Below are 20007 nucleotides of genomic sequence, written 5' to 3'. Positions count from 1 at the left end.
TGCAGAGTCCAGCACCGCTGGTCAGTCGTGCGCCCGCGAGGGACAGCTCGCACGCCCTTTTGGTCATGTAGAGTGTGCGATGCACGTGCACATACCCTGACCCTGGGAAAAAGGCCCTTTCCCTGGGCAGTTCCAGTGAAGTCCAAGTAAAAGGGACTGGGAGAGGGGTCGGGGGAAAGAAGGCGGGCAGGTAGGAGCGGGCAGGCAGCTGCCGGCCTCAGGGTGGAGACGACTGCCCTGCAGCAGAGCTGGGTGGTGTGGCCGCGTCCAGCCTCAGGAGCACCTTCTCTGCGTAAGAGACCACCCCCTGGAAGGGTGACATGCGGGTCACTGCCCTCCAGGGCAGCACTAGGGCCCAGGAGGGGGATTTCATGACTCATCAGCATTTCTTTGAAGAGGTCTGTTGCACCCCCCCTCCCACATACCCCCACTCCTAACCTGGGGTGTTTTATGGCTGGTTGCGGACATGGAGTCACAGAAAGAGTCATTAAAAATAACAGCGATCCAGGTCCGCTCTGTCGGAACCTCTTGGTCTGGGCCCCTGACTCAGTACCACCCAGGTCTGGCTTAGAGGGGGTGAGAGGCCTTGTCTGTGGAGGCTCTGCACATACGTACAAGGCTGGAGGTGAAGCGCCCCTTGATCTCCTGGGCCAGTGGCTGGATGCCGCTTGACACCAGCTCGGGCAGGATCTCACCTGGGGGCAGAGCACAGGGTCCTGGGGCCGGGGTCCTGTGTGCCTCTGGGAGCCCCCACTCAGCCAGCCTGATGCCGCTACAGCGGCCCGGCCAGGGCATCCCTGAGGCCAGCAGGACAAGGCGGGCCCCTATCCCATCCAGGCCTGGCACGTGAACGGGGCGCCATTCTCCCCAGCAGTTAGAGCTGGCCCCAGGGCGGGGTGATGAGGGGGTTCTCACTGTAGGAAGCGAGGTGGGCCAGCAGCATGCACACATTCTCCACCACCTCCGGGTCATCCTTGTAGAGCTGGTACGTCTCCTGGAGGAGGGTGAGGCCGCTGCTGCCCTCCGCCGGCGCCACCACCTGCAGTGCTGCCAGCTCTGAGGGGGGACAGGTAGGTGTGGGTTCCCTCCCTGGGGCTGCCCTCTTGGTGTCCTCTGGGAAATGGGTGACGGTACCAAGTCTTAGGGTTGTGGGTTGAGTGCTTGGGACAGCAGACAGCAAGGGCCTCAGCTGCTGCTGGGACAGCCGCGGTGCCCACAGCCGCCTCAAGTCAGGTTCCCCACTCCTGATCAGCTAGTTTGCAAAGGCATCTATCTGCTGGCTTCATTTCCTGGTGGGAGTACACGTCCCACCTCCCTCTCCCAACAAAAGGCGTCTGCTGGAGGGGCGGCCCAACCTGTGGGCATGACAGAAGCAATGGGGACCTGCTCCAGAGGGCCTGTGGGGAGCCCCGGGGCGCCTGGGTCGTGGGTTAGGCCTGTGTGCGCGCGACATGTGCTGCAGGCAGACGTTACTTGTGTCACATGTGCCTGCCGGAGGCGGCAAAGCCAATTCTCACCCAGACTTTGGCTCTGGGGTCCTGATCGGATGGCCTGGCTCCTCAGGAGCTCAGCCATGCCCCCTTTGCCCTTAGGGCCTCAGTCGCCCCCGTCCATGAGGGTTGGTAGCTGACGCTGGGCGCAGACCTGTTGCGGGTGGGACCTCAGGAGGCAGCCCTGGAGCCTGGGGTGTCTCCACCTGAGAAGAAAGACCCTGCCCTGCTCTTTGGGTCCCCTCGGAGTGAAGGTGGCACCGCTCCCGTGAGGCCGAGTAGCAGAGGCCTGCCCAGCTTTGCGTTCCCATCCAGGTTTGTGGCCCCCAGCCCAGCCCAGCCGGCACACCTGCCCTGGAGTGCTGAGTTGAGATGGACTTCACAGGGGCTAAACCACTCCTCACACACCCCCTGGGGACTCTGGCCGGTCCCCATCCCCAAGTGTCTACGGGTCACTGTGTCCTGACGCAGGCACAGCGCTTGGTGCGGCCTGCTGGGTGACAGTCAGCATCTGTGTTGCAGAGGTGGGTATTTGCACCCCCTGTCTCCTGGGCTGCTTCAATAAGCTATACCTGTAGGAAAATGTGTGTGGACAGGGAAAGATGGTCACAACACAGTCTTAAGCAAAAAGTATCAAGTGTGTGAGGCCCCTGGGCAACTTCTGGACGCGGGACTATTGTTCTCCTGTTCCGACTTGGCTTCTGTCTTTGGTTTGTGGGCCGCTGGAAGACAGTGCTTGCTGAGTTTTCCCCCACCTCCCAGTGGCAGCCCAGTCGGTCCCCGTGCTCACCGGACACCTTTGCGAGGCTGGCTAGTCCCCGGTAGGCGTTCTTCACCAGTAGGACTCTGTCCTGGCTCAGGCGGATGCTTTTCAGGAATAGTGCGACCACCCCTTCAAACTGCTGCTCCTTTAGGCAGCCTGCAGAGGTGCCGGTTCAGGCCTCGCAGCCTCACGGGTCCAGGGGCCACCGCTCCCAGTCCCCAGAGCCCCAGCCTGCTCACCTAGCAGGGACAGCAGCCAGAGGACAGCGCAGCCAGCCTCAGCCACCTCCACGTCCGTGGGGTAGGTGGCCAGCACCTTGGCAACAAGGACCGGGGCTTTCTCCAAAGCGGCCTTGTTCACAATGTTGTCTGGAACCAGGACAGGACAGAGGAGGGACGTCTAGCCCTTAGGAGTGCCTGCTGTGTATGTGGCCCCTCTAGGCCCCTCTCCCCGCCCCAAGGACGACAGAGCAGCAGCTGTGGGGGGAGAGGTCAGACGTCCTCAAAGATGGGGCAGGGTGGTGCTTTCCAACCTGCCCAGTCAGCTTTAGGAGGGTAGGAATTTGTCTGTACCCCGAAGGGGAGGCTTGGGGAATTTCATGGCTTGGGTGTGGACAGGGCTATCCATGGCTAGAAGTCCTTTTCTCCTTGGGCAGAACTACCACTCAAGACTTTGGGGAGCCAAGATGGGGCCTGGAGAAGGGCAAGAAGCACTGCCCGACTCAGAAATGAGGGTAGAATGCCCATGTTCTGGGACCGGGGGCTGCCGGGAAATCCCAGGACGTGTGCGAGCTGGAGGGTCTCCCTGGGCAGGAGGCCTGCTCACCAGGACAGGAAGGCCTGCTTCCCCAGCACCCCCGCTTCTCTCCTTCACCTCCAGGCTCTCGGAGGAGCCCTCATGGGCCATGGTTTGGCCCGAGTGCTCAGGGGCCAGAAGCTGGAGGCCCTTGAAGGCTCTCGGTGGTCAGGGCACCGCAGAGAATGCCAGCCCCAAACCAGAGAATGGGAGCAGGGCCCCTCTCACCATCCACCAGGAGGGCCCAGAGCAGGCCCAGGCCATTGATGCAGACGTCTCTGTTCCTGGAGAAGGCGTCCAAGCGCTCCAGGATATGCTCGAACAGCTCAGCCTTCTGCAGCTCCTCTGAGACCGATCCTGTGGGCAGGCCCCAAAAGTAGTGCCACAGAGAACCCCTCCTCCAGGAAGCCTTCCCTGAGCATCGCCTCCTTCCTCTTGTCCTCAGGCACTATAGTGCCATGTGTCCTGAGTTACTGGAAACCTACTCAGCCACTCCCGTGCCCACCATGGGATCCAGACTGAACAGGATGTGGTCCATCCCTGGACTACCAGCCCCAGTATCTCCCATATCCTTTCTGGGCCGGGACCTCTAGCCCTTTCCTTCTAAGGGGCCTGGTCCTGTCTCCTGGGCCACAGGCAGGCCTGAGCCTTCTGAAATGGGAGCAAGACTGTGTTCTCAGTGGGATGACCTGCCAATCCAGTTTGCCTGCTGGTACTGATTTACACCTGTTGTGCCAACACGCCTATTCATAGCACCCCTTTCACTCCCCAAAGTGGGGCCAGTGGTGTGTAGTAAACTGTCAGGATAGCGAAGGGCAGGGTGCCAACCCCCAGCCCTACCCCTGGCCAGCCACGGGACTCTAGGAGAGTGTCCTCAGGCTTTGGGTCCCCAGCTTCTCACTCGAGGGCACAATGCTGGCCTGATGGCATGGGTGGGAGGAGTTAAAGGTGTATAAGGCCCTTGGCAGTGGCCCTCTCCACATCGTTGCATCTGGCCACCCACTGCGTGCCTGCCTGGCAGCCTCAGAAGCCCAGGTGCTCAATAAAAGGGAGATGGGCAGGGCAGAAGGGGTCAGTGTGAAGCCTGTGGTGGTACCTGGCACGTGGTCAGCCCGTGCACCTCTGTGGAGGGATTATAAACCAGGCTATAAATGGAAGCTTTCCATCAAGAGAAGAAAAAGGATGGGCTGGGGAGCAGACCAAACAAAGGCAGTGCAGCCGTGCTCTCTCGGGGACAGTCCGGCTCTGCCCAGCACCCACCCCGGCTGGAGATGATGGTGAGCAAGCTGTAGGCCAGGACCAGGAGCTGCTCCGACCCAGGGTGGCTCCGCAGGATCCTCAGCAGGACGGAGGGGTCCCTCGGCGCCTCTGCTTCCGGGTCCTGTACCAGCGCTGCTCAGGCCAATGGAAGGAGCTTGGGGTTAATCCCCAAAGCCGGGGACCACAGGGTGGGTGGGTAGCATGCAGGCATACTCCCTCCCTGTATAGGGGGGGTAGTACCCCCACTTTGTGTGGAGGGAGCTGAGGTCAGCCTTGTTCTCCTGGCAGAGAGCACGTCCCCGTGAGTGCTTGGATGACGGAGTGAAGGATGGATGGGGACCTGCCTGCCCCTCAGAGCTGTGAGTGGCGCTGCAGCCAGCGCTGGTTTCTGAGGCCCTGCTGGGCCTGAGACCATGTGCCCGAATAAGCACGTATCACATGCTGGGCTCACGCTCACCTAGGCCCAGAACACGCAGCAGCAGGGAGCAGCCACACAGCTGGACGTCAAGGATCCCCTCGTGCTGCTTCATGGCAGCCATCAACGCCTCTACCAGCTCCCTCGGCCATGGCAGACCTGGCAGGGCAGGGCGGCCAGGTGAGGCCTGGCACAGGAGCCGGGTGGGAGGGAGCATGCGCCTGACCGGGGAGGCAGGCACTGCTGGCGGCCTACAGAGCACGGCGCACAGGCCCCGAGGTGGGAGGCGGTGGTGAGCAGCCGAGGGTGCCCCCCTAGCTGTGGCCTTTCCCCAGGCTGCCTTGCCCCTCCCCACCTGTTTCCTCGTCAGAAGAGGCAGGTGACAGTCCCTCCATCTCGGGCTCAGTGAGAATGACAAGGGCAGAAGCGCTGGCGCAGAAGCCGTCCCCAGCTAGCCGATCACACGGGGCTGGTGGGGCGGGGGCTCTGGGGCGGCAGGCACGGCCACCTTGGGGAAGGGGCTCTGCAGTCCCCGTGGACTCCATCCTGGCCACAGGCTAGCATGGAAGGGACCAAGGGGAGGGAGGAGAGGGAGGGAAAGGCGAGTGGCCGGAGTCGGGTCTCTGCTGCCTCATTAGAGGGCTGGGGCAGGGCCTCTGTAATCCCGGGGGCCCCAGCCACTGGGACAGACCTTTTGTGGAAGGACACGTGATAGGTGATTGAGTGTAGTATTCAGGATGATGAGATGGGCTGAGTGGAGAGATTTTATGATACCGTGTTTTGCCAAATCAGATCATTACCCGAGAGAGTTGGGGAAGAGGTGTGCTCAGCCGCTCTTGGTGGGTGGGGAAGGTGGTGTGTCTGTGGAGGGCGGTCTGAAGTATCTCTGAGAATGGGAAGTATTCACACCCGAGCACATGCACACACATGCTTGGGGGTGTTCAGTACAGTGCTGTTCATGATACCAGAAAAGCATGTGGCAACAGCTCAGATACCCACCAGTAGGGATGGTGGACGAGATGGGATGTCTTATAAGCAAATGTGAAAAACATGGGAAGGGAGGTCACCAAGCCCAGTCTGGCTCCCTAACACCCCACCCTGCCGTCCGCTCCGTGAAAGTGGCGACAGGGGAGGACTTCCAGGCAGATGGTGGCGCCACGGAGCCATACACTGGCCCCTGAGTGTGGGCACTGTGGAGGGGCATGGGGCAAGGGCAAGGCTCCCCAGAGGCCCGCGCTGTGGGGCATCTCTTGAGGGGAGGGGAAGGGAGGAGGCGGGCTCCCTACCTAGCTGCTGTTCAGGCATTCGCAGGAGCCTCTTCATGGCCCTGAGCTGGACTTCGGGTTGGCTGGCGAAGTTCTGCATGACCTCTGCAGGAAACAGGAGAGCCTGGGGAGGCATCTGCCTGTCCATGTGGCCTGCTCAGCCACCCTTCTGCAGGGAGGGCACCTGGGACGCACTTGGGCCCCACGCCCACCTGGCTGCCTGATGTGCACCACCTCAGAGATCCGAGATTGGGCACAAGGTTATATTCTTACCCCCACTTTACAGACCTAGTGGTGTGTCCAACGTGAACGGCCTTCTATCTCAGAGCCCGCCCCGGCCACACTGCTACTCACACATGGCTCCATGTGGTCAGAGCTCTGCCCCAAGCCCAGGACTCTGTCCTGGCCCCTGTGGGCCTCCCCTCCTGCCAGGTTTCTTTACCTCTGGTTCATAACAAACAACCCCAGTCCCCAAAATGAGCTGAAGGCTCAGGCTGTGCCCTTTGTAGACCCTTCATCCTATGACCCACCCTTTACCCAAGACCTTTGGGCGTAGCTATGGTGTGCTAGTCACTGGGCTTGGGCACCAAGGAACTCCCAGCCTGGCACATGTGGTAGAGATTATTGCCACACCAGCAGTGCTGTTTGGCAAGTAAGCTCCATGCCACATAACCAGCGACACCTTCAACTGAGGCCTGCACAGGTCAAATTGCAGACAGAGCTACTTCATCTCCCTGCAGGGACACACCTGCCAGTCCGGGGTCCTTGCTGTGCCCATCCCAGCGTCTAGCACCTTCCTACCCACTGGCCACCCATTAGGAGCAGTCCAGGGAACTGGGTGTGGGGGAGGCACCGACCCTCTGGAACTACGACAACGGGGTGCCAAGGCCCTCCCCCTGGGTGCCCTCATCACCTGTGATGCTGGCGATGTCGCTTTCTAACAGCGGGTCGGTGACGGACGCTGGCACCACCTGCCCGTGCAGCGACACAGCCATGCTCGAGGACCTGAAGTGGCTGCTCACAAAGGCGATGTGCATCACATCCCTGGGCAGAAGCAGAGCCGGAGGGACTCACCCGAAGGGCTGCCCGACAAGGGGGAGAGGCTCAGGGGGGCCCTCAGCTGCTAGGCTCCGCCTTCTGCTTTCAGAATCCGTCTGGGAGCCCCTCTCACAGCCTGGCAAACAGGTCTGGCTGGCACCCCAGCCGTTCCACCGCCAGGAGGGCCAGGGAGGGCAGGCTGGGCTCAGCACTTCCACGCGGATGGGCCCCTTCCTCCATAAAAGTACGTGGAAAGTCTGATTTTACCGCTGTGTTGGTCTAAAGGTGAATATAACCCAGGCTGGATGCATTATTACATAGTCTCTCTTTTTTTCTGATTTAAAATAAATTAGAATTAAAACATTTTCCTGGTCTTTGGGGCCGTGCCTCCTGCACCTGGTGGAGAAGTTGGCTCTGTTGGTTCCCGTGCTCCAAGATGGGCGCTCAGGTCACTCGTGGCCACAGTTTGGGACAGCCACCCCCAGAGAAGCCCGACGGCCCTCAGGGGAGTCGGGGGGGGGGTGAGGGCGTTCAGACACCAAGTGGCCACGAGACGCTGGATCCAGAGCTCACCTGACGCTGGCTCGCTCCGAGGGGCTGATCCGCAGCATCCAAGGCAGAAGGGAGCTGTAGGCGGCCGTGTCGGGGAGCTGCTTCTCCGCCATGGTCTTCAGGACGCCCTGCAGGCCGTCTGGGAGACTCCGGATGGACTTGCGCAAACTCGTGGCTTCTGCTGCCTAACAGGAGACAGTAGTGCTTTGTGGATTTCCTCAAATGAATGAGGACCGATGTGGGCACCAGGGAGAGCTGGCAGGGACCAGAGGGGAGAAGACGTGGCTGCGCCTTCCGGAATGCCCAGAGACCACCAGAGCCCCAGGGTTCTATGAGAAATGGAGGTTCGCAGAGAAGTGAGGGGGCCACCCACTGTGAGGAGGCAGGGGAACCTTCCTGTCACGGCCGTGGGCCCAGACTCGGCCAGTAAGAGTCTGGGGGGGCCCGGGAGACAGTGGGGAGGGGAGGGCCCCCCTCTGCTTCCTGGAGACCCGGGTGCTTGCGTGTGGGCTGGCGGGCACCAAGGCCCGGCCATCGCACATCTTCCTGCTCTCTTCTGTGCATAGAGGGTCTGAAGCCACAAGGCTCAGCCTCCCAGCCGCCCTGCAGCCAGGGGACCAGAGAGCCACGGAGGGGCCAGTGGGGCCCTTTGCTCTTCCCTTCTCCCTCCTGCCCACTGGTGGTATCCCTGGCGCAGGAGCCTCCAGCCTGGCAGAGAGCCAAGGCCCCACCCACACTGGGGAAGAACAGAAGTTCCCTGCACACAGCCTGGGGCCCATGGGAGATAAACAGCCTTGTCTGGTCCAGTTTCACACTGCTTGCTGCTAAATGCATCCTCAGCTCAAACAGGGACAGACCTCAGGTGGTTAGGGCACCTCAACTCAGGATTTCTTATCCATAGTGGGCAATGATGCCCCTGGGTAGGTGTGAGTGTGACCATCCTGATCACCTTACCATGCCCAGCAGGGCACATGCCGAGCATGGGCCCCTCCAGCTGCTGGGGCAGGGGGCTCCATACAGCCCCAGAGGCACAGAGCGAGGGTAGGAGGATGCAAGTGGGAAGAGGGTGCCCTCCTGGGGGGAAAGGAAGGGACCCAGCTCCCTGGGGACATGGGGTGTGGCAGGGAAGGACAGGCAGGTGACTCACGTCCATGAAGGAGCAGCTGACCATATCGAGGATGATGCAGCCCAAAGACCAGATGTCGGATTTCTGACTGAAGGAGAAGGTGAGGGCTTCAGGGGCCATCCAGGACTTATGTAAAGGGTCTGTTGGCAGGAGAAGGTGGGGTGCGTGAGTCCTATGCTCCCTTAAAAAACGACCTCTCCAATCACCCATCTCAGGGCGGTGGGGAAGCACTATCTGTGGAGGCCAAGGAGGAGAGGACCTAGTCAGCAAGATCTGGCCCTTGATCTTCAGCCAGTCGGCTGCCTATCTCGGCAGGTGCTTCCGGGCTGGCAGTGTGCACATGCAGCTTTCTGCACCCCGTGGCTGCAGAAGTAGAAGGAAGAGGCATGTGCCAAGAAGGCTAAAATTTGTTCTCTCTTTAAACATTCTGTCCTCTCTAATGTCAGGACTTTGAACCAAAGTTCCAGTTAACCCCACGTTAGTTTCTAGACCTGAAACCCCAGGACAGGAGCCAAAAGAGAAGGGTCCTCAGTTCAGCTCTGTCAGTGCCCGACAGACCTCACACACCTCCCTCTCCGGACCTCCGCTCCCAGCCAAACAGCAGAGGGGTAGACCCCAAGGACCCCTACCACGTATATTTCCAGTAGATCCCCGTTCACCCACCTGCCCAGCCAGCCAGCCACCCATCTATGTGCCTGCACGGTGCCACCAGCCTGCCAGCCCTGTACTCGATCCTGCCCTGTGGCTGCTCTGTCCAGCCTGAGAGCTGTTACAGGCCACAAAGCCCAGCTCCCTCTGCCCATGGTCTTTTCAAAGGCAGGCAAACCCGTCCTCCTGTGCTCCCTACCTCCACCAGTGCCTGGGGTATTTTAAGACTCACTAACGTCATCCAACTCTAGCCAGGGCCCGGCACCCAGCAGCCCTCTGGCTACATGTCGGTTTCCTTCTTCTGATGCCTTTCTTCTCTCTCCACGAAGGCTGACATTTTCTGGGTGTCTTTTGGACCCAGTAGGTACCCCTGTGGTGATAACTCCTGCTCGGTTACAACCTCGGCCAGGGGGTCTCTTTGGAGCCCACATAAACCCAAGGGGGTCTGTGGGGACCTTCTGAGCAAGAAGAGGTTTGATGTTGCCTTGTTCTGGGGCCAGCCACTGCCCTCTGGATCCTAGGAGCACCCCTCGGGTGAACCCTGGTCCCTGCTCCCCAGCCACCACTGTCCCACACCCAGGAGGCCCTGGCCACCTTCCTCTGCACGAATGTTCCACTTGGCCCTGTCGGTCATGAGCGCGCTGGAGCTCAGGTCCTGCAGTTTGCAGCGGCTGCTGCTGACCAGGGCAATGTTGGAGGGCTTGAGGTTCCTGAAACCGAGAGGTAGGGTCTCCCTCTGGGTACCGTAACCCTTACCCTGCTCCACCCTGTTATGCTTGCTCATCAGCCCTCTTTGCAGCCCCCTTTCTAAATACTGTTTCCTGTAAACTCAGTTATCCTACATTGGAAAAGGAAGCTGGCTGCAAGCAGAAAGCACCCCACCCTTCTGCTGCCCCTGCTGACATCTCCACCCAGATCTTAGCTACACTTGTTTAGGGATTGGTTTTTGACCATTTCACGATGTCCAGTGACAACACTGACTCAGGAGCATTTTTTCCCACATGTGGTCCACGTGGGTTTTCTCTTTTAAATTCAGTACTGATCTGCTCTGAAGCCGTTCCCAGCCCCTGCTGACTATGGATTCCAGAGCACATGAAGCTGTACCATTGACGTGTTGAAAGCTCAGACTGGGGGCGCTGGCCCGGCCAGAGGCCAGCCAGGCAGCTTAATCTCCTCTCCTAGGGCTGCTATCTGGTTTCTTTCCATGCACTTTAGAACCAACCTGCCGAGTCAGCTCACGCTCCACGCGGTGAGGGTGAATCACCGGCGGCTACGTGGAGGGGGTGACACTCCCTTTAAGCCTGGGAGGAGCTCTGGGAAGACGCCTTCCCTTATCCTGGCCCTGCTGACCCGCCACACCTCCCTGCACCCTGCCGAGGGGACTAGGTGCCTTTTCCCCTGCAGCAGCCTGGCTGCCCCACTCACCTGTGGAGGATGTCTGATTGGTGCAAATAGTCCAGAGCATCCAGCACCTGGCCCAGCATGTTTTGCATCCACTGGGGGGAAGCAAGAGACACCAGGATGGGAGGGGGCCAGAAAGGTCCCAGAGTAGGGCTCCCCGCAGCTGTTTTCAGGCAGATCAGTGACCACGCGGAGCAGCCAGTGGGTTGGTGGCATTCATCTCTCCTTGTGTCTTGGGAGGGGCGTAAGTGAGCCGGAAGCTCAGAGCCAGCGCAGGAGGGCTGGGCATCAGGCTCCTTCAGGCTGGAGCTTCGCGCCTCTCCAGGCAGAAACCACGTCAGCCGAGGCGGTGCCCCGGGCTCCAGACCCTGCCAGCCTGGCTCCATACATCACAGACCCTGGGTGCCCTGGGGCTCCAGACCCCCACCCCACCCTCTGTGTCCTGGGGGCTATGGGGGCATCAGAGATAGGTCTTCAGTGCCTACTTTGGTGTGCCTCCCTGTCCTAAGAGAATGTTCTGGAAGCATTTTGTATCAGAAACAAGGCCCACCTGGTTGCCAGGACAGTGATTTTCTAGCCGTATCCTTAGGAGCCTTGGATCCTGCCCAGGGGTGTCTGAGGGGGATCGAGGGGGCGGGACACCAGGCTTCCTCCACCCTCCAGCAGCCCCGCGCCCTGACCAGAGAAGCCTTGCTTTCCTTTCTGGGTTTCCGAAAAGACTTTGTGCTGGAAAGGCTTCCACCACCAGCAAAGTCTGATGCGGGCACAGAGCCTGCCCGCAAGGCCGTGCTGGGAGCGGAGCGGCAAGCCCGCGGAGGCCCGAGAAGCCCCGGCACAGCGCTGGGGGGAAAGAGCAGGCAGGTTCCTTTGGCGTGAAGCATAGGCCCAAAAGGTGAAGGCGAACAGGCCTAGCTCGGAAGACGACAGGAAATGTCTTCACGACCTCGGGGCAGGAGAAGCTTCTCAGGACCCAGAAGGCACCGACTGCGAAGGAAGCACTGAGTTCGGAACTTCTGTCCCTCAAAAGATACCGTCAAGAAAGGGAGGCGGCAAGCCACGGACCGGGAGAGGGCACTCCGCGTCCCTGCATACCGAGATACGGAGAACTCCCCCAGCTCAGTCAGGGGACACGGACAATCCCAGGTTTTAACGGGCAAAAGAAGACACCCAGGTGGCCGCAAGTGCCCTCGGTGATTGTGCATCACGGCTAAAATTAAACTGTAGCTTTTAATTAAAAAGACTGACGCTGGAGTGTTGACCAGGAGGTAGAACTGGAACTCTCCCAACCTGTGGTGAGAGTTAAGCACGGGGTCAACCGAACTGCCGTGGATAACTGCTCACTAAACGTGACATCTGCTACAGCTGTACACGTACCTGCTCCACGGCCCAACAATTCCAGCCTGTGTAATTATCCGGGGAAATGAATGGGTCCAGCAAAAACATGCCAACAATGTTCATGGCAACCTTACCCATGACAGCTGCAAACCAGTTCAACCAAATGCACACAACGCTAGGCTGGCTACACAGATGTGCAGCCACACACCAGAGCAGCAGCTCACCACAGGGACAGGTTCCCGATACATTCCCAGAGTGCATGAATCCCGAAAGGCACAAATGATGACAGCCTGGACGAGTTCCCCTGTATGAACTGCGGGGACGGGCAGGACCTTGGGGCACAAGCAGAGCCATGCGTGCCGACTGGGAACTCCTGAAGTTCCAGGAATGCTCTGCGTCCTGGTTCAGGGGGCGAGGGGAGCATGGCCTGTGTGAAAGGTGCCAAGCTGGACGCTTGAGTGTGGACGGTACAGTATGCAAACACGAGAGGGAAATAAGGTCAACTCCAGGGGCACGTGCCCTGTGGAGCCTGTGACATCACAAGGCTCCAGTGGCCCCAGGCCTGGTGTCCTAAAGTCTGTCTTACCTCGGGGTCAATGACTGTCCGAGTCGCCCTCTTCTTCTCAATGACCGTCTGGAAGCTTCCCCTGTAGTACTCCATCACCAGGCAGAGAAACACAGAGGAACTCTGTGGAGAACAAGAGGCCCACCTCCAGGTGCTGCGGCCTGGCCCCCAGCTCCCGCCCCACCCTGCCCAGGCTGGCCTGGCGCTTCTGCATGGTCACCTGCTCCACGGGTCACCGCTCCTCCACTGGGCCTCTGAACACAGCGGCTGTGGGGGCACTGCCTACAGCCCCTGCTCACCCCCATCCCAACAATTCATTTTCCTGGGTTAATATCCAGGGGGCAATTGTTGGGTGGTGGAGCAGGTGCATCCTCTCCTCACCCCCAGCTCCATCTACACTGAACCCTTGGGCTTTTCTGGAAGCTGCACAGGCCTCCAGGCCACTACACACACACACACACACACACACACCACACATACACACACCACACACACACACACACACCCAGGCCACTACACACACACACCACACACACACACACCACACACACACACACACCCAGGCCACTACACACACACCACACACACACACACACCACACACCACACACACACACACATACACACACACACCACACACACACACACCACACCACACACCACACACACACACACACACCACACCACACCACACACCACATACACACACACACACCCAGGCCACTACACACACACCACACACACACACACATACACACACACACCACACACACACACACCACACCACACACCACACACATACACACACACCACACCACACACCACATACACACACACACACCCAGGCCACTACACACACACACCACACACACACACACCACACACACACACACACCCAGGCCACTACACACACACACCACACACACACACACCCAGGCCACTACACACACACACCACACACACACACACCACACCACACACCACACACACACACACAGCACACACACACACACCACACCACCCACCACATACACACACACACACCCAGGCCACTACACACACACACCACACACACACACACACACACACACACACACACCACACACCACACCACACACACACACACCACACCACACACACACACACACACACACACCACATACACACACCACACACACACACACACACCCAGGCCACTACACACACACACACACCACACACACACACACACCCAGGCCACTACACACACACACCACATACACACACCACACACACACACACACACACACAGGCCACTACACACACACACCACACACACACACCACACACACACACACACCCAGGCCACTACACACACACACCACACACACACACACCACACACACACACACACCCAGGCCACTACACACACACACCACACACACACACACACCCAGGCCACTACACACACACACCACACACACACACACACACACACACACCACCACACACCACACCACACACACACACACCACACACACACCACACCACACACACACACACACACACACACACACTGTGCTGGGAGCCTGGCCTTTCCGGGGATATCTACTCATTCTTTAGGGCTCAGCGGTGACCCACTTCTGCCCTGTGAGGGACCTGCCCTGGACAGACACCAGCAGACCGAGTCAGGGGGTGCAACTTGGGGCTCTCAGAGGACCCTGCCCTTCCTCCTACAGCAAAATGTCCTCTTGGTTTTCTGTGTCTTCTTGAGAGCATGAGTGGCTACTCAGAAAATACTTGGGGGTGCACACAGCGACTCTCTCTCCCTAAGGCTCTCCTCAGGACCCAGCCACAGGGGAGGGAATGCAGATGAGGGGAGTCCCCCACTCCTGCTCGAACCCCTGGTTGTCAGCCCCAGCTAGGGACAGTGATGTGGAGACCTGATGACTGACACCTCACAGCTTGACGTCCCCCTCTATCTCAGTCCTGTCTGGAGTACTTCAAAAGCTTTGTGGCTCCTAGTAGAGGTAAGAAGTCATATAATACATGCCAAAGCACAGGGTTTGGGGCTACAAGACCCGGATTTGAATCCTGCTCAGCTGTTACTAGCTGTGTGACCTTGAAGAGCTCTGTAACCTCTCTGAGCCCCCTAGGAAGTGAGGACAGAACTTCCCACACTGCAAACCTCCTAGATCTGAGGATGGACGTGCAGTTACACAGTTAGTACACTGTGCAAAAGCTGCAAAAGTCAGGGGTCCAGAGTCTTGGTACAGTTTAATGCCAAGTAAGGTGGGAAGGCAGGGACCAGACTCCTAACTCCAGCACCTCCCGTGAGAGTCAGAACTCCACCTTCAGAGGCACAGGCGCAGTGAAGCTTTGCGTGCAGCATGAGCTCGGTAGCTGGATGCACGGGGTGCTGGAGTCAGGCCCCACCTCCTGGCTGGGCCACATGCACGGTAGGTACCAGGGGATCCTGTTTCTCCTAGCCTCTATTTATTCTTCTGTAAAGTGGAAGAAATATTTATTTCTCCTACACTGAAGCTGTTGGGGGCTCATAAGAGATGATGCCCAGAGAGTCCTGGGAGCGCCCCGAGTGGGTGTCGAGCCAGTACCGTTGCCCTGTGGTGTGGGGGTGCCCTGTGCTCAGTCCACTTGTTCCTGCAGCCACTGAGTGCCAGCTGGGCCCTAGGTGTGGGCTCCGACGCACCTTACAATTCCACCTCACGAACAGCTCCTGGTACGTGGAGACGTGGGCGTGCTGAAGCTTCAGCAGAGGCATCAGCTGCAGGGGCGAGAGCAGAGGAAGTGATGTTTGGGAAGCGCCGCTTCTCAGCTAGTGCTTCTGTCTCACAACCTGACAAAAATGCAAGCTCATAGCTCTGGGGTGCAGGGGGTGGGCGGCCTGGTGGTTGGGAGTCCAGGGCCGGTGTGGGTCACGTCCCCAGTATGTGCTGGCTGTGCTGTGTGACTGAAGGGAAGCTCCTTGCCTCTCTGAGCCTCTTAGCCTCATCTGAAAATGGTAGCAACAGTGGCACCTGCCTCACAGGGTGTCACCGAACAACTGAGATGATAAAGTCAAGTGCCTGGTGAACAGGAAATATACGGCAGTCTGGGCTGGCTGGAGCAGGTGGTGTGGTCAAAGGAGGTGGGACGCCGATGTGCTCAGACCCTCCTGGCCTCCTGGGTCGTGCACACCAGAGGTCCCAGTGCCCCCACCCCAGCTGACAGGGCTTTGAGCACTCATGCAATTAGGCAGCAGAAGTGGCTTCCCTGGAGACTAAGGGCTGGAGGGCCAGCTGCTTATCACAGAAGGCTGGGTGGAAAGCAGGGGCCTGGTGGGCGCAGGGCGCAGTGGGGACCGTGGAAAGTGGTGACGGTGGGGGCACCACGAGAGGCCTCCCTGCCCTCTCTCACTTTGCTGGAATGTGGTCTGGGTCCACCTCAGCCTCACTGTGGGCCAAATAGCTGCTGGCTGACAAAGCTCAAAAGCCAGTGACTCCAGAAAGATGACAAACAAGTGACACTGGACAGGAGGGGAACAGCTCAGAGCTTTTGTCCAGCACGCGGAAGTGAGTGAGGCTGGTATTGCTATTGTTATAAATTAGGGTCACTGTCAGCTCTGACTGGTAGACTTAAGGCATGTCAAAGAGTTTACATTTTCTTTGTTAAACAACTCTTGATTTTCCAAATTTTCTATTGTAACTAATGTGTCTACAACTGAAGACAAAAATCTTTCAAAAGATGGTTGTTGGTAGATCAGCCTGAGGACCTGGCTGACATTTGAACTTTGTCTTCCCTTAGAATGTATATTCTCAGTCGTCCACACCTTGATTTAGAAATGCGTGTTCGGAGCACAGACACCCTTCGCGACCTGGGGGCCTCTGGCCTGGGACAAGAGCTGGTTCTGAGCCTCCATGCCTCACCCGGGTTCCACCCAGCCACCCCGCGGGAGGGCGCAGAGCGGCGGGTGTGTGTCCCGCATCACACACTCCAGCCGGGGAAGCACCCAGAGAGTTCGTTACCTCTTCCAGGGCCTTGTTGGCATGATACTCATCAATGCATTGTACCTGCAGGGGAATGGGAGCACTGCTCACTAGATGCGCAGTGAGCTCTCACCACCATCCCCACCCGCCAGCCACCATCCCCCACCCCACCCCCACTCACACCCTCAGCCCCACCACCAGCCCCCTCACCGCCATCAGCTCCCCCCCACCTCCACCACCATCACCACCATCCACCAGCAAGGCTCTCTCATCTGCACAGTCAACGCCCATTCCGTGAGGTCCTAGCCGTCAGCATGTACCTCAAGGATTAGGCAGCTCTCTTCCCCCAGACCCTCCATTCATCTAGACCACCCTGTCTTGGACACACAAAGGTGTGCATCCCACCCTGCCATGCCAGCCCTGCTGAGGAGGTGGCGGCAGGGCCCAGAGCCCAGTGTCCTCAGACCTGTGTGCCCTTGGACAAGTCCCTGGCTCCCCTTCGGAAAACTGGTGGCCCCCAGGGAGGTGGCCTGAATTCAAGTGATCGTGGGAGCTGGGTGATGTTGGTTAGTCTGCAGCTCCCCACACCTCCCTATCCTTGGCTGCAAAGTGGGGTCACGGCTCCTGCTGTGCAGGGGTGGCCGGTGGGAAATAAACCAGATGCTACCTGGCATGAAGCACACACTGCCTAAGGGGTAGGTGTGGTTGTGGTAGCTGCTGGAGTGAAACTGAGCATTCTTTTGTCATCAAGGTGAGAGAAGTGGTGCGTGGGTAAGCCCGAGGAACCTTGCCCCATCCCATTGTCACCCCCGACTGCATGTGTCCCTGTGACTGCTGACGGAGGGAGTCCAGCTGTGGCATTGGGAAGACTTTCACAGGCACGAGAAGGGGCTTGGGGGAGGCGCCCCACTAGGATGCCACAGGCGTGGCCCCTTACCTGCTTTATCACCAGCTTTACTTTGGTTTCTGTCTCCTCCACCACTAGGTTCACCCCCAAGGCCCCAGGGCTCAACTGGTCCAAAACCTACCAGCAAGAGAGAGAAGGTCTTGGGAAATGCACACGGCTTTTCACTTCCCAAAGTGTGCCCAACTTTGGCACACCTTCTGGCCTTAACTTCCCCTGTGGGCTGGCAGAACAAGGGTCTCTGCCCCATTTGCTGACAAAGAAATGCCGAGCAGGATGATGAGGCCCTTGATGGCAGAACCTGGAACCTGAGCCCATCTCTCTGGGACTGATTCTGGAGCTCCTAAACCACCCAGCTCTTCTCTAGTCAGCTGAGAAGACCAGCTGGTGCCCAAGAGCCAGCACATCCCTGGGCAGAGGGGCTTGTTCACTCTCTCTAGCCCTCTTTGCCCTAACTTCTAGCATCCACCTCCAAACCGGGCATCCAAAGAAAGTAACTGGTCTGTACTGGTGCCTAGTCACAGCCATGTGTGCCTGGCACTGTACAGCCACCCCATGCAGTCAGCACTAGGGTGATCTCCATGATCACATTGGAGGAAACTGAGGCACAGGGGCTAGGTCTTTGCCTGGAGCCGCAGTGCTGGTAAGTGAAGTGCCCTGGATCGGACTGGAACTCTGGGGTATGACTCCAGAGCCTGTGCTTTGAACCAAACCTGCAGAGAGATGGCCACCATGCCAGGACTCTGGGCAGTGAGGCGAAAGACTATGGGGTGCAGGGGTTGGATGGTGCGACTGCATTTGTCAGAGGATGAGGGAGGGGGGCAGGATGCAGGGGAGGGGAGGTAGGAGATGGAACCCTCAGTCTAAGGACCCTACGAGTCCAGAAAAGCCTTAGGATTCTGTAATCTGGCCCCCGACAGCAGCCTGAATTCTGCTCTGGGAATGACAGGGACAATGTCTAGAGCGGCCCAAGTTGATAAAAGAATGCACATACCTAGGCCCTCTTAGGTGGCAAATTAAACGGTAACAATACATCCATATCTCAGATGAGTCTATTGAGTCCATTGTTTTTCTCCAGAACATCTGGGAAGATTTTTCCAGAAGCCTACCTGCTTTGCCATGGCCTACTCCTCTAGGGTCCTCCCACACAAAGGGATTCTTGTAAAGTGAGAACAATCTGATCGGCAAGTTGTTTTCAAATTAAGGAAATCTTACAAAGATGGACTCTAACATTTAAGAGGGCTGATATACTATGTACAGATGCATGTATAACAGTTACTCATTTTTATTTTGCAGCTTTTCTGAATTTTTCAGGTCTTAAAACATTTTCACAGGCCCTGGAAAAGGCCCGCATCCCCCTACATGGGTCTACTGTTTGGTGTTTCAAGAGTTTAGGGACTCTTACTCCAAGAAGGGACTAGTGGTCACCAAAGGGGAGGGGTGTGGGAGGGAGAAGGGGACTGAGGGGTATTATGTTCAGTACACATGGTGTGGGGGGGTCACGGGGAGAGCAGTGTGGCACAGAGAAGGCACATAGTGGATCTGTGGCATCTTCCTACACTGATGGACAGTGACTGCTTTGGGGTATGGGTGGGGACTTGATAATATGGGTAAATGTAGTAACCACATTGTTTTTTCATATGAAACCTTCATAAGAGTGTATATCAATCATACCTTAATAAAAAATTAAAAAAAAAAAAAGAGTTTAGGGACTCCTGATTCTGAACTCTGGGCATTCTAGGGGGATCCTCTCTTCCTGGGCGCAAAGCACGTGGACCCATGGTGGGAAGTATGGAGCTGTCCACCGCCCCCAAATACTCGGACGAAAAGGGGTTGGAAAGGCCTTAATTTCATCCATCATTTTTGAGGGAAACTGAGGGCCAGAGAGGGAAAGAGCACCGAGGGGGTTCCCTTTGGAGGTGCCTGGCTGGAGCACAGGCCCCTTGCCTACCTGGGGGGGGACCGGGCCGCGGGCCACCGCTCCAGGGGCTGTGACCGTTAAGTCAGTAGGGGACTGGAGTGGTGGCAGGAGGCCCAGGCCTCGGGTTCGCCTCAGACCATCGGCCCCGTGTTGCCCCCGCCTCCCGCCAGGGAAGAGCCGGGCACCTGGTACTTTTCCATAGTGTCTGGAAGGGACACTCCCGCTTCCTCTCCCTCCGCAGGGTGGTGGCGGGCGCCCCAGGCCGGAGCCGGCAGTCGGACCCTCGACTGAGCATGCTCGGTAGGGGCCGCGGGCGGCTGAGCACCCATCCCCCCACCTTGGGGCGACACTTGGCCCCGGGCGTGTCTGCCTGACACCGGGGCTCTCCCACTGGGGGACGGCGCCAGTCCCGAGCAGGTAGGTCCTCGGACCTGCGAGCCGTACAGCGCTCGGTGGGCGGGGCCCGGAGGGCGGGACCTCAAAAGCGCGGTAGGCGGGGCCTGAGGACAGCCGGGCCGGAACGCGGGGGGCGGGGATTCGAGCGCGGCGCGCGGCCCCTTTAAGG

General features: G+C 58.6%; 1 protein-coding gene across 1 annotated transcript; it reads right to left on the bottom strand.

Moving 5' to 3' along the window:
- Nucleotides 1-65: 65 nt before the first annotated feature.
- Nucleotides 66-19920, bottom strand: STKLD1 (serine/threonine kinase like domain containing 1). Its single transcript, XM_036901392.2, has 19 exons — nt 19628-19920; nt 17555-17641; nt 16657-16701; nt 15342-15416; nt 12675-12776; nt 10778-10848; nt 9947-10062; nt 8726-8844; nt 7600-7763; nt 6902-7032; nt 6010-6093; nt 4766-4882; nt 4309-4440; nt 3277-3405; nt 2493-2621; nt 2281-2409; nt 916-1056; nt 616-695; nt 66-307 (listed from the first exon to the last, which is right to left on the bottom strand). The coding sequence occupies exons 1-19, from the start codon at nt 19769-19771 to the stop codon at nt 218-220; spliced, it is 2085 nt and encodes a 694-aa protein (XP_036757287.2). The 5' UTR covers nt 19772-19920; the 3' UTR covers nt 66-217.
- Between the last annotated feature and the right edge of the window lie 87 nt (nt 19921-20007).

This window comes from Manis pentadactyla, chromosome 3 (assembly GCF_030020395.1).
Source record: "Manis pentadactyla isolate mManPen7 chromosome 3, mManPen7.hap1, whole genome shotgun sequence".
Lineage (NCBI taxonomy): Eukaryota > Metazoa > Chordata > Mammalia > Pholidota > Manidae > Manis > Manis pentadactyla.
Note: the sequence above shows the minus strand (reverse complement) of the source record. Positions and strands in the feature narration are given on the sequence as shown.